Genomic DNA, 12,702 nt, shown 5'->3' with positions numbered 1-12,702 from the left:
ATTCTCTCCTCTAGACTACTCTACAAAATGAGTGTCAATCATCATTATGCACTAAGTCTATAAGAAGCAGGGATTAGCTCGAAAGTAAATTTGCCTTTAATTTCAGATACCTCATTTGTTTCAAGTCAGGTGGAAGTTAGCACATAGCTCTTGAAACAGCTGCAACTCCAAAGTCCTTCTCTTCTTCCAGATCAATTTGCAGCTCTAGCATGACACAGGCTCTGACTATGAGGCTAAGGTATTAAAGCTAGGATTCTAGACTCCTAGAGCTGCTTAGGTGCTAGCAGCTTCACTACACTCAGTTAAACGCTGGGTACATCACAGTAGGGACCGTTCTTGCACTAGAAGGGTTTGCATCACGCACGACAGACCAAACATGGGACAGTGATTTAGATAAGGAAGGGAGTAGAGTCATTGCTGGCAAGGAGACAACTGCAGGAAAGAACCTACGAGGCAAGTTTTCAGGAACTGAGGGAGGGAGGGCAGAGGATATATGAGTGTATGGAAGAAGTGGAGAAGTGACCACATCTAAAAGGCTGAATCAAGGAACTACGAAGGAACAGGTCTTAGCCTACAAATGTTTTGGACCCTCTATCACTGTCATGAGGGAACTCTTAACTACAACAAAATCATACTTACTCTTCAAATGCTCCCCTGCTCCAGACAGCAGGTAGTAAAAGATGTGGAAGGTTCTCTCCTCTTTGGCTTGACGAATTGCACGTGACTTCTCCAGCAGATCTTCAGGGAGTTAAGGCATATGGTAGGAGATAGAAATCACTTCCTATTCTATGGCAGGAGAAAAAATATGTACTATCTGATGTTCTGCTCATGCCAATTTACAGGGGTACTGCTTTAGCAATCATCATCAGTCAACAACATCCCACTGCAACATCCCACTGAGCTTCTTGTTTCAGTTCTGCCAAACTCTGAAAGACTGCTATGGTAAGAGAGACTTAGCTGATAAATTCCACAAAACCAGTGCCATCCATACTTGCCTTGAATAGATACAAGAGTGGCTTATGAAATTCCAATTTCATCTTACTGCAGTTTAAGCTTTCATTTTGGCCTCCTATGATTAGAATACATTAATTCAGAAGAAATTTCCACCATAATCACAAACATCACAAAATACTGTATGAAGAAAAAGGAGACTACAATACTAAACTTGCTGGCATAAATTTAAGTGGTTCCTACCATTTTCTCAGCCTGACAGAATGAGTTGTGAAGAAATTGCTAAGTGCCATTATTGCCTCCTCCATAACCTTTAACCTCGCCTTTTAAGCAGTTACAGAAAGGATACAGGTCTCAATATTGGCTCCAACAATGTAGCCATTCACATCAAAGTTGATTCTGATGAACTTGCCCTAAGAGGAGAACAACATTAAAATTACATTTATTCTATCTGGTAACAGTACTAAACAGCTAGGGTAAGCTTTGTCTTTCTGACCCAGGAAAAGAAATCCAGAACAGGCAGGCAGGTGTTAGGCAAAACATAAGGTCACCTAATAGGCAATGCCTGCTGATCACAAGAGCAATTTAACAAAGAAGACACCAAACACTTCAAGACATTTCTGACATTCTAACAGCCTACAGTTCAAGCCCATTGTGTTTCAGCTGACACTTCCCACAATCAGGGCCTCTTCAGTTACATTTGTTGTATGATCCAGATAGTTTCACATCCCTCAATGTTAACTTCAACCATTTTTAATTAGTTCCAGCCTTAGCTTCCCTGATCTGCCTCTCAGATGCTGCCCATTGCACTCCAAAGCATGCACAAAAAGGACCAGTATTTGTGCTCCAAGATAGAACTGACTGCTACAAACTTTCAATAAAAACTTATACAGATGAACCTGGCACAGGGTCAGGTTCCTTTATTCCAGAGACCTATCAAGTCTGTTCTGGATAATTCACTGAATGAAAGTCACTTCTCAGGTAACTTTGAAGGAAGTCACTCACAGACAGTTGTTCTACTCCTGACAGCAATTCACTCAAAAGCATATCAAATCTTCTCTCTGGAAAGTGCAGAATACTGGCACTGGATAATAACACTTACAAATCTTGAGGAGTTGTCATTCTTCACTGTCTTGGCATTTCCAAAGGCCTCTAGGATGGGATTAGCCTGGAGCAACTGTCTCTCCAGTTCTCCCTAGAGAGAAACCAGAAATTAATAATGTAGGTAACAGCTCAATGCATTAAACTTGGGTCAAACCAAGTGCTGAAGTTTCAATTCACACTAGCTTGACATCTGTTGTAGAGAAGCCATGTTAAACCTTAGGAGATAAACCCTTAAACCTTCAAAGGAGACTCAGTAGTTATCTGTGTAAAACAGAAACATCCACAAATATGTCTTATTCACTTCCTCAACACAAAGACGTCCCAATGCTGTCTTCCTGTTAACAAGAAGCCCTTCAAAGCCGCTTGGCCAGAACATCCCACAGACTTCCCACGATCAAAGTGGAACACCACACAATCCAAGATCAGGCCATCAACCCAGAAGCTCCTTGCCATCCAGGTGGGAAGAGTGAGGAAAATCCTGTCTTGCTACTGCAAGGCAACCCCGATATCTGCTAGTGGTAGGTTAAGAAGTTAGTTGGAAAAGGTCTAGTATTTAAAAAACAAAACTCAACACAAAAAAACCTAAACAAAAAGCTTGCACTAGAAGTCTACATCTTCCAGTATACAAACAAGCAAAAACCTCCTTTTAAGGAGGTACACAAAAAAAAGAGAATTAGTGGTATCCCACACGCTGCATGATTGCTTGCATTCTGCTGCCATATTCACACACTTCTCCCCTCAAGGAACACAAAATGCTGGTAGCTGTAGAAAACAGAAAATTCAGAACCTTTACTTCTGCCAAGTATCAGACCACTGGAGCATATACACCGTTCCCTGCAGCTCTAAATATATCTTTGAATTTTTTAAAAATTACCTCTTCTCTGTGCTAAAACCAAGGAGTTCTATCTCAAGATTACCTAAAAAGTTTATAGAAACAGAAAACTAGTTTAGATTAATGTTTCTCTTTTTAGCAGTTATCAGTAAGTATTCAAGTCTTCCTATGCATAACAGATGGAAATGAACTTTGATTCATGAGAACTGGAATTTATGGGCAAATTATTAAGAGTACTTCTGAAGGAAAATTGTTCCCATTCATTCCCAAAGAGCATTATACAACAGATTAATCCTCACACAGTGTCTCTAAAAATACATGCAGGAAAAAAAAAACACAGAGGAAGATGTATGAGAAACTGTACAAAGAACTGCAAGTTTATTTCTAACTTAGACAACTACCTCACTTCATACTTGCAAAGTGCAAGGCTACACAAGGCCCTCACACCCTGCAGAGCTGCACATATACAGAAGGAACAGCTACTGCAGACACTTTCATTCACTACTAAATATATGTAACAAGGGATTTAGCCCTGGAAAGGGAACCTGAGCTCGGACATCTACTCTCTCACAACACAGCTAGCATGTGACTTTTAAGGAGAAAACCTTGAAACTAGGGTTCAGTCCTTGAAACTGTGTGGTAGTCACATTTCCTCTCCCTATTCTGCCATATGTACTGAAGCTGGAACACTCTTCCCCTCACCCCATTCCTTCTCTTAGTCTAGCAGAGAAATCCCAGGCTTTTGTTTGTGACACCAACGTTACTATGCAAGTGAGATGCCAGCAACATAGCATTTCAACCCAGCTACGGAAGAAGAAATTTATTTTACAAGTCTGTTTTTTCCTTTAAACAGGCTTTAAATATTTTAATTATTTGGCTAGAAATAAAACTGAGGTCATATTTAGCTACACAAAGATCAAAAGTTCATAGAAATCCATACTATAGATGCTCCTGTACCTCAGAAAGAAAGTGGCATTAGTCTCAAGTAGGTATTAGTAAACCATAGTCTAGAAGTGACAGGGTCTACGCAGTAATACGCATAGAGAATGCCATCTCAGGCTCAGAGCAATACAAAGCTGCAGGGAAAGGAAAACACTAAATAGTTGGTGAGATCTCTTAGCTCTGAAGACTCGTCTTAGCACCATGATACAAGTGAGAAGATCAAGTTCTCAGCGTGCCGTGGCAATGGCACGCAAGATTAAGCAGCTGCAATTATTGCTACGTGTCCACTCCTCACTGTACACTGTCTCTGTTTAAAAAGAGAATCTCACTATCTTCAAAATTTTAAAGAAGTTTTTTGATGGGGTTTGTTGGTTTTATTTACCTTAAGTTTTGACGTTCACCTTTCACAGACGATATTTCATTATTATTACCCAATGGATAATTTTGCAAAGCAAACCCAGTACACCACAGAAGTGTCTGTCACAAGCTTTCTAGAAATTCTAAGGTTCCTGTAACTTAGACGCTGTTTTCTGGCATGAGTAATTGCCATTCCTTGACCTGAAACAAACTTGTTTACTACTTGGCGTGCATTTGAAGTATGTACAATATTTCTCATGAAAACAGAAGGAGTAACAGCCACTGGGATCTGTCAGCTCACGGCTGGGCAGCACACACTCCTCGGTATGCTCTCTTTCTACTGCTCTCAAGTTACAGCACCAATTTAAAGCAATTAAAATCCTTCACACCTATCTTGTATTCTGAATTTTTTGCATCTCGTACACATTTTGGAATGATTTCTATGCCAGATAAAAGTCTTGCCAGCTGTTTATTCTTCAGGAAGCATGGAGAAAGGCATCTAGAAATCACAGGCAGCTTTAACAGCATGCAATTTAAAAAAACTAAAAGCTGGGGGAAGGTATTTACTGGTTTTGTTTGTTTTGGCAGGATTTTTTGCTGTTTTGGGTTTTATACTTGAAGGATTTGTTTTTTTGTTCTTCTCTACAGCCATGTGAGAGATTCTCAAATAACTGAGTCCCGGCAACAGTGCACTGGAGGGAAAAAAGGAGATAAATCACCAATAACCTACTGTTCATTACAAATATTTAAGCATTAGCAACTAATTCATGAATTTCTGATTAGCTGCAAACATTCTCATTGTCAAAAACCTACTGAGTAATTTAGAAAGTCAGCAAAGAAGCAGAGACTAAACATGGGAAAACATCAATCACAACTTCCATAAATAAAATTTCATGTAATGAAAAAAGTGCTTATATAATTAGATTCAGTAGGCCCCCCAAAGCAGATTTAATGTGCTTAGTAGTCACACCATGCAGCTAGAAGCTATTTAGCTGAATGCACTAATGCACTGGGATCAATGGAAACTGCCATAGCCTCCAAACAAGAAAGACACAGCTGGAGAATAGGCATTATAAATATGACTTTGCTCTGATACTTGTGGAAAAACATGGATTTACATCTCTCATAGGAGTCAGTCAAGAAATGTTACCGGAAAGGAGTCTCTAGTCTGGGATCGAAGCGTTGATACGATGATATAGACTCGTAGGATGTGATCTGAGTCTATTGCCCACAGTGTGGAACTAGCAAAGATGGTCTGCTGCTATGGAAGCAACCAGCCACTCTCTAAGCTAGCTCTAGAATGAGCTGCCTCGGTGGGTGTGAGCCTCACTATTTATTGGCCCCATGGTCTTGCACATGCTCCGTAGGGGCCCTGCCCTGGCTGGGCACAGGTGGAGTTGATAGCAGCTCACACCCACTTCTTGATGATCAGAGGCACCTGGTCGCTCTGTTCCACTACAAAGAAATCTTTCTGGTACATAAGCACCACTACTTTCTATAATATCATTGGTTAAGTTCTGTACCTAATCTTGCAGCATAAAGGTTCATCACTATGATATTCAACCCTAAAGAATAAATCTGCTGTTACCAGTATACTCAAGATCCTCAAAAAATTCAATGTATTCATCTTCATAAATCCTTATTATCTGATTCCAAGTTTAGGGCTTCTAAAGAGTTGCTGCATAGAACACTTAGTACCAATTAACATTCAAAGACTCCAATTCCAAATCCTCTCTGGTACAGTAAGTGCCACTGTTGAGTCACAAAAGCAGAGCAAAAAGTGATCCGTAGGACTTCTTGTAAGAACCAAAACTTAGCCAGGAAGGGGGCAGAGGAGGATGACGGGTACTGGAGGGAGCAAACCTGGGCAAATCCCCGACTGGTCCAACTTAGGACTCTTATTCTCCTTTGCAGATTGCCTGTCCTGCATTAGGTGGTTTCACATTTTGCTCAAGGGTAAGCAGTGGCAGAATACTTAACTCAACCTCATGATTCTATTTTCCACACTTCAAAAAAGGAAAAATAAAAAGGAGAATGTTTCTAAATACATCTACTGACAAACCATGGAAAAAGCCTTCACATGTCTTAAAGTCTGCCATGTAGAAAGATTTTTTTGTTGTTGTTGAATTCCAGAAGTTCCTTTTACACACGGAGTATGCCTGTGTGCAGCAATGCCTTCTTATTCATATACTACACATGCATGAGACATGCTTACACATTAAGCTACTATGGGAAAACTCTTACGTAGAGATTTAGTGGACACACTTAGCATCTGGCTTTCATTACACAGCTCACCAGTGAACATTTCCAACATGTTCAGCTCTGGCTACCAAGTTCAGTCCTTGAACACCCTGTCTGCAGGGCGGCCTTCTTCCCAACCTTTCCTTGCAACCTGCCACCACATCTCATTGCAATGAATAGAAGCTAAACACTTAACTATATTTATCTTACAAGGAACATCACACACCCTAGATGCTTATGGTTCTAGGAAAGTCTGGTCCAGTTCTATTGTCCTGCAGGAATAATTCTTGAATGGTTTATCTGGGAAAGTCCTACAAGAAAAACCTTAATTGCAAACTAGTATTGAACACAGATCATAACTATTCTTGATATTAGTGTCCAACAGAACATCCTTATAAAAATATTACTGTGCACCACACACACACAAAAAAAAAATAAATTGTGAATTGTCTATGGATTTGTTTTAGCTGCAGAAAGTGAAATTGGTGTGGAGTGAAAAGCTGCTCAAAAGAACAAAACAAAACAAAAAAAAACCCCAAATCACACAATGGTACAGAAAACGCATTCCTGGTGCAGAACGTGCAGTAAACGTGCAGCTCACCTACGAGGATACAACTGACGAATTCAGCAATTGTCCATCGGGGGAGAGGGAGGGGGAAAAAAATAAAAGTGAGACACCTTTGAAGTCCTCCCACCATCACCACCACCCTCAGTTGATGTATGGCTAACACTTGGCTGTTTTCTACCCTTTTTGTCCTACAATTTTCAAGTTTTCAGCTGATGTCCACTAGCCTGCTCTGTATTCTCCAGTTTTGAGACAGGATATATAATTGCCAGACCTAATCTATAAAGGTTTTATTCTGCCTGGACTGGTTATAAGCAACAAATCTGTGTAAAAAGATCAGCACGGGTGATGCTTTTTTTATAGTGTCTCTTGCCCACAAATCCAAGGGGTTGTAGATGAGTTTATCCCCACTGTATCTCCACTGAATTAAAAGGAGTTATGACTTACAATAACGTACCCTGGCTTGCAATCTTTTACAAACTTTTATTGTTTCATAGTTCATTGTCCTTCTCAGTCCCCTGATAAATGTTAGTATCTAGGGTTTTATTGAGCAATATGGCTTTTACAAACACCAGCCAATATATAGTTACTGTCCAAAGTCAGCACAGCAATAAAGCATCATTTAACCTATGTCTTACCTGGTCTTTTTTAGACTTGTGTGAGGAAGCAACATGAGCCAGGTACTGAATAACCTTCTTGGTGTTCTCTGTCTTACCAGCTCCTGATTCACCTCTGTAAAGAAAATATGCGATTCATACACAAACAAGATGTAAAGGGACACATTCATATTCCTAAACCCAGAAGGGCTAAAGAGCTCCTTAACTGCATTCTGTCCATTATGGAACCTCCCTTGAAACAAAGTAAAAAACAAGTTGTACTGGCAAGCAGTAGCAAGCAACACTGCTGGACTGCAAGTTGGCCCTCAAGGAGTCTGCCCTTGGGTGCAGGTTCTGTATACATGCACGGAGGAGGTAAGGCAATGAAGAACTATTCTTTCTAATCACTTGGATAGGAAGACTGGCAAGTGACTGAGGAATAATCCAGAAGCTGATATAGACCTGGGGGTGAAAGGTAAGGAAGAGAACCTTCCAAAAGGAACCCTCCTGACTGCAAGAACAAAAACCAACTCCACAAGTAGAACTTAGGGCGAATAAATTTTGCTGTGTCTAGAAGCGAAACTGCTGTATCAAGAGTATCTGTTACTGTATCAGTCTCATCAGTATGAATGTACTTAAATGCAACAGCTGCATCAAATCTGAAGGACTTCCTCAAGCCTTTTGCAGTAAAAAGATATCTCCTAGGAGCTGGAACACAGGGGCTGTTTCAAGACCTCCCTTCTTCCTCTAATTCTTATTAAAGTTATTCTGCAGAAAGGATTACATACATATATATATATGTAAGGAAATATAGTGGGACCTTCCTTGGCTCTCCACTATTCCTGACTTACTGAGCCCACCCCTGGCATTTACAGTTATGTGAGCTCTCCAACCAAGAGTTTTAACACAGACTTTGACATCCAGACAAGCCGACAACTGCTATACTTACGTGCAAAGGATGGACTGATCCTCTCGATCTGAAATAAAATTTTAAAAAAAAGTAATCAGACTGAGACTCTAAACTTAAATTTCTGTGAAAGAATGAAATCAGCACCAAAGACAAAAGCAGGAACTAGTAAATGCCAAGCATCTTCAGAAATATGGCTGGGTACTTCCTCTCTTGACAATAGATGCCAACCTCCCACCATCTGCCAAAGTATAATGGCACTCTGGTAGTTTAGCTTTCTTCATCCAGAAAGAATACTGTTTCCATTGCAATTTTTCTACAAACAATACAGAACTCTCTCACTGAGTATTTCTTTACCACAGAGTGACAATTTGATATACATCTACTTGTTCCTCAGCCTCCTCCCCCCCATTACAGTGGGCCCATACTGACTTCAAAATTACCAGCAGAGCAGTGGAAATGGAAGGGAAAGAAGGGAAATGGGACAAATCTCAAAATGCTAAAAACTCACATAAGATGAAGGCTTTCACCCTCAACATGGAACAATGGAAGCTCAGTGAAAAATTTTTATTTTGTACAGAATGGACTTGATAACTACCACACTGAGGAGCAGCCTAGGTCTTATGCAGCTGATTTGTTTGTGGCACCATCCTCTATTGTATTAACACAGCAGCTAGTAACAGCAGGCATACTAATCCTCTGTTCAGTTCCCAGCTGTGGATGATAACATCTTTCCAGTTACACAACTTACTTCACCCAGCCCATCCACCAGTATCTTCTCCCACATCTTTAACCTTTCAGCTTTCACCTATGATTCCACTTCCTCCCTGATCAGTCCTTCCACCAAGCCTTCATCCCACTGCTCTTCCACCACTTCTGTAGGACACTCCCCTGCTTCTGCCTTACCTTCACTTTTCATTTACCCCTTCACCCTATGTCTCCTTCCTTAGTAGCTCACTGCAGTCACCACAGGGGCAGCAAGTCCTGTTCAGATATGGAAGAGACTTGGGCACAGCAAGTCATCCACAGACAGCCCACACGAACTATTGGGGCACTCACAGAACAGACTGTGCCACCAAACCCCCATTAGTTTGGAAGTTATCTATTTGGCTATGGGTTTTTTTGTTTTGTTTGATTTTTGGGTTTGATTTTTTTTTTCTTAAGATCAAGATCAAAGTACTTTAAGATTATCCTGTCTGAGAACCTTGGTAACACAAAAGTTAGTTTTCATCCAGTGATATGTTATTCTTTCCTTTTTCCACACTGAGCCCCAGTTTTGTGCTGAAGTCTAAACAGATAGAATTCAAGACTCAAACATCCACAAGAATATAGAATTTACTGGGTTGCTCTATTAAATTATTTCAGCAACTGGTAAACTTCACCAGTATATTTACGAATATGCCTATCTCCTTATTTTCTATTCCTTTCTCCAGTAGTTTAGAAAACCCAAGAGCATTCAGTATTCTTCCCACCAGAGTGTACTTAGATGATAAAACTGAGTCAGCAGTGGAGTTATTCTGCGCAAGATAAAGATTGAGCTGTAATTAGGGAAGGCTTGATAGTCATACAGACTTCAGGTACCTGGAACCACTTTCTGTACCTCTAAACACTGCAAGTGAATTTAGTATTTTAGTCCTAGCATCATGAATATCCTAATCATAAAAAAAATATCCTATAAACTCAGTTTATTAGGAGAGTTTATTACCCTTTGGACACATTTTCATGCAACAAGGGAAGTGGGTAAACCAACCAAATTTGCTATTTTTTTTTTAATTATTATTCTGCAACCAATAATGGGAACATTAGGTTCACAACCTACTGACAAGGCAAATCCTGCTCTTCAGCTTCTTTACTGGAAACTGATTGCATGCAATCTCCTTTATCTTTGTTAACACCATTCTCAGAAAGACAACCCTATGACTGGAAGAAGGCAAGCAGAAGAAAATCATCACACAAATGGTTTTGGCCCAGCAAATTCTTAGGCATTCAAAAACTAAATACTGAAGCTTTACCAGCACTGGATATGCATTTTTTTCATGTGATAAATTTTATTAACTGCCTTTAAGAGATGCATCCCTCTTGCTGAGGGACAGTGTGAGTTGCTGCTAGCCAGCTCTGAAGGCCCCACCCATTCAAGGTTCCCAGTGGGTCAAGGGCTCAGCAGGCACAGCTGCCAGCCCTCCTCATGACTGGGCACTTTAAGGGTGGATCAGGGGAATAACTAATTAGAAAGAATTTCTTTACGGAAAGAGTGATCCGGCATTGGAATGGGCTGCCCACTGAAGTGGTGGATTCTCCGTCCCTGGAGATATTTAAAAAAAGACTGGATGTGGCACTCAGTGCCATGGTCTAGCAACCGCAACGGTGGTTCAAGGGTTGGACTCGATGATCTCTGAGGTCCCTTCCAACCCAGCCAATTCTATGATTCTATTATGATTCTATAAGTCTATGCTCTCCCCCTCCCCTCTCCTTCAGGAGAGGATCCCATCATCAAATATTACCTAGAAGCTCTTTGGCACTGAACACTTTCTGATCATGACGAGCTTTGTTGCACCTTAGTTGAGAGGCTCCTTTTGAGCCTCACTTCAAGGAGGCCAGGTAGCAACAGCACCCTGGAGTGACCCGAGGAAATCCTAGAGGGGAAAGCAGAGGATTTTTCCATGCCTTAAGACAGAGCAAGGTGTTGAAAGGCACTCACTCAGGCAGGAAAAATCACAGACAGTGTTCAAAAACCCTCTCGGCACTGTGTTTTCCTCCCCCAACATACTTTCTTGGTGGCCAGTTGCAGCTGCATTAGTCACCTCTGCTTTAAGCCAGCAGGAACGTACCTGCGAGTGCAGGCAAGTCACCGGCAGCGTGCAGACACTGCCTTAAAAGGCAACATTCCTGTTTGCAATCCGGGGGAAATTCTTTCCCAGGACTGCAAAAGCAGCAGTCATTGGGATAGCTGGAATTCTTCTAATTGTGTACAGACAGACAACTCGAACAATGTGTTGAGCAACAGGAAACTGAAGCCGACCAAAAGGCCAAAGAGCTAACGCATACAAAAGCATAACTCTTAGACACACTTCCAACTAAGAATTGCTTTAAATGCCAATATTCATTCTCCATACAATACTGACTTGTGCCATCACAAATCAGAATTGAATTACACAGAGAAGAGGCCACCTCCACCCCTCTTTTTTTTCTTTTTTTCAACATGGGCGTACCTCACAACTTCAGTCAGCACTTGCTTTTACTCCATTGCCAGTTGTGCAAGCAAGCTACTCAGCAAAAGAGAATGTGCTGGGTACCATAAACTCAGTTGCTTATAATAACATAATCAAGAAACGCCTGATTAAAAGAAATCTGCATCTGCTTTTCAATCCTAAACGGAGTCACTTATTAAAACCAATCCAGAATAACAACTCATTAGTTAATTATAGCAACAGTTCTGTATTTCAGACCAGCTGGCAAGGAAAGCTTTTTATCTAGGCCCTTCTTTAGCTCTCATCACCATAAGTATTCAAGTGATCATAAACGGCAGCAGCCTTAAGCATCCAGAAATTCAGGAAGTAAAACATCCTTCAAATTTAAGCTAGACAGCAGTATGGTATAAGTTCAGTAGACTAGTTTTATTATATTAAAAAAACCTGTATTTAACTCATTCTTGGCTTCTTCAATACAAAAATAAAAGACCACACTTTAGGTTGATTTGTGGACCTCCAGCATACATTAAAAATTTAGTTAAACCAGAATTTGTTTTCAGAAGAGGCATCTTGTACACAAGAAATCCCCAGCCCAACATTCTACTGCAAAACAATGAATCTGAGTGAATGCTGAACTGCTGTTGTCAAATATATTGGCATAATTGATAAACTCCAAACTCTTGAATTTATTTTTTTTTTAGATGGTTTGGGATAGAACAAGAAAAAGGTCGGGAGGCTAGAAGAGAATGTGTAATTTAAGCTCCACATCTCAGTTACAGAACATCCTAGCAGGCCTTTATCACCCACTTCCTCTGCATGAGTGACTTCAGTTTCAAGCCTGTTCATCTCCATAAAAGGAGAAGTAATATAGCATTCACACCATGGTGACATCATCTCTCCAGCTAAGAGGAAGTGTAGCTGAAAGGCAAAGGCTTGGCTTGCAGTCCCCTGCCTATAGCTGACTCACTAAGGCTAAAAGCTCAACCATAGCTAGATGGAACCACCCACCTCCTAACCAC

At 40.7% G+C, this 12,702-nt stretch overlaps 1 protein-coding gene across 1 annotated transcript in view; it reads right to left on the bottom strand.

Annotated features, from left to right (window-relative positions):
- MYH9 (myosin heavy chain 9) overlaps positions 1-12,702 on the bottom strand; it is a 70,990-nt gene that overhangs the window by 31,025 nt on the left and 27,263 nt on the right. Inside the window, exons 4-8 of the mRNA XM_030469249.1 lie at positions 8,538-8,565; positions 7,631-7,724; positions 2,054-2,146; positions 1,301-1,364; positions 640-738 (exon numbers count right to left, since the gene is read on the bottom strand). Coding sequence (XP_030325109.1) covers positions 640-738; positions 1,301-1,364; positions 2,054-2,146; positions 7,631-7,724; positions 8,538-8,565 — 378 coding nt within the window. The remainder of the gene's footprint in view (positions 1-639; positions 739-1,300; positions 1,365-2,053; positions 2,147-7,630; positions 7,725-8,537; positions 8,566-12,702) is intronic.

This window comes from Calypte anna, chromosome 1, assembly GCF_003957555.1.
Source record: "Calypte anna isolate BGI_N300 chromosome 1, bCalAnn1_v1.p, whole genome shotgun sequence".
Taxonomy (NCBI): domain Eukaryota; kingdom Metazoa; phylum Chordata; class Aves; order Apodiformes; family Trochilidae; genus Calypte; species Calypte anna.
The sequence above is the reverse complement of the archived record's forward strand: the minus strand, read 5'-3'. Positions and strand labels throughout refer to the sequence as shown.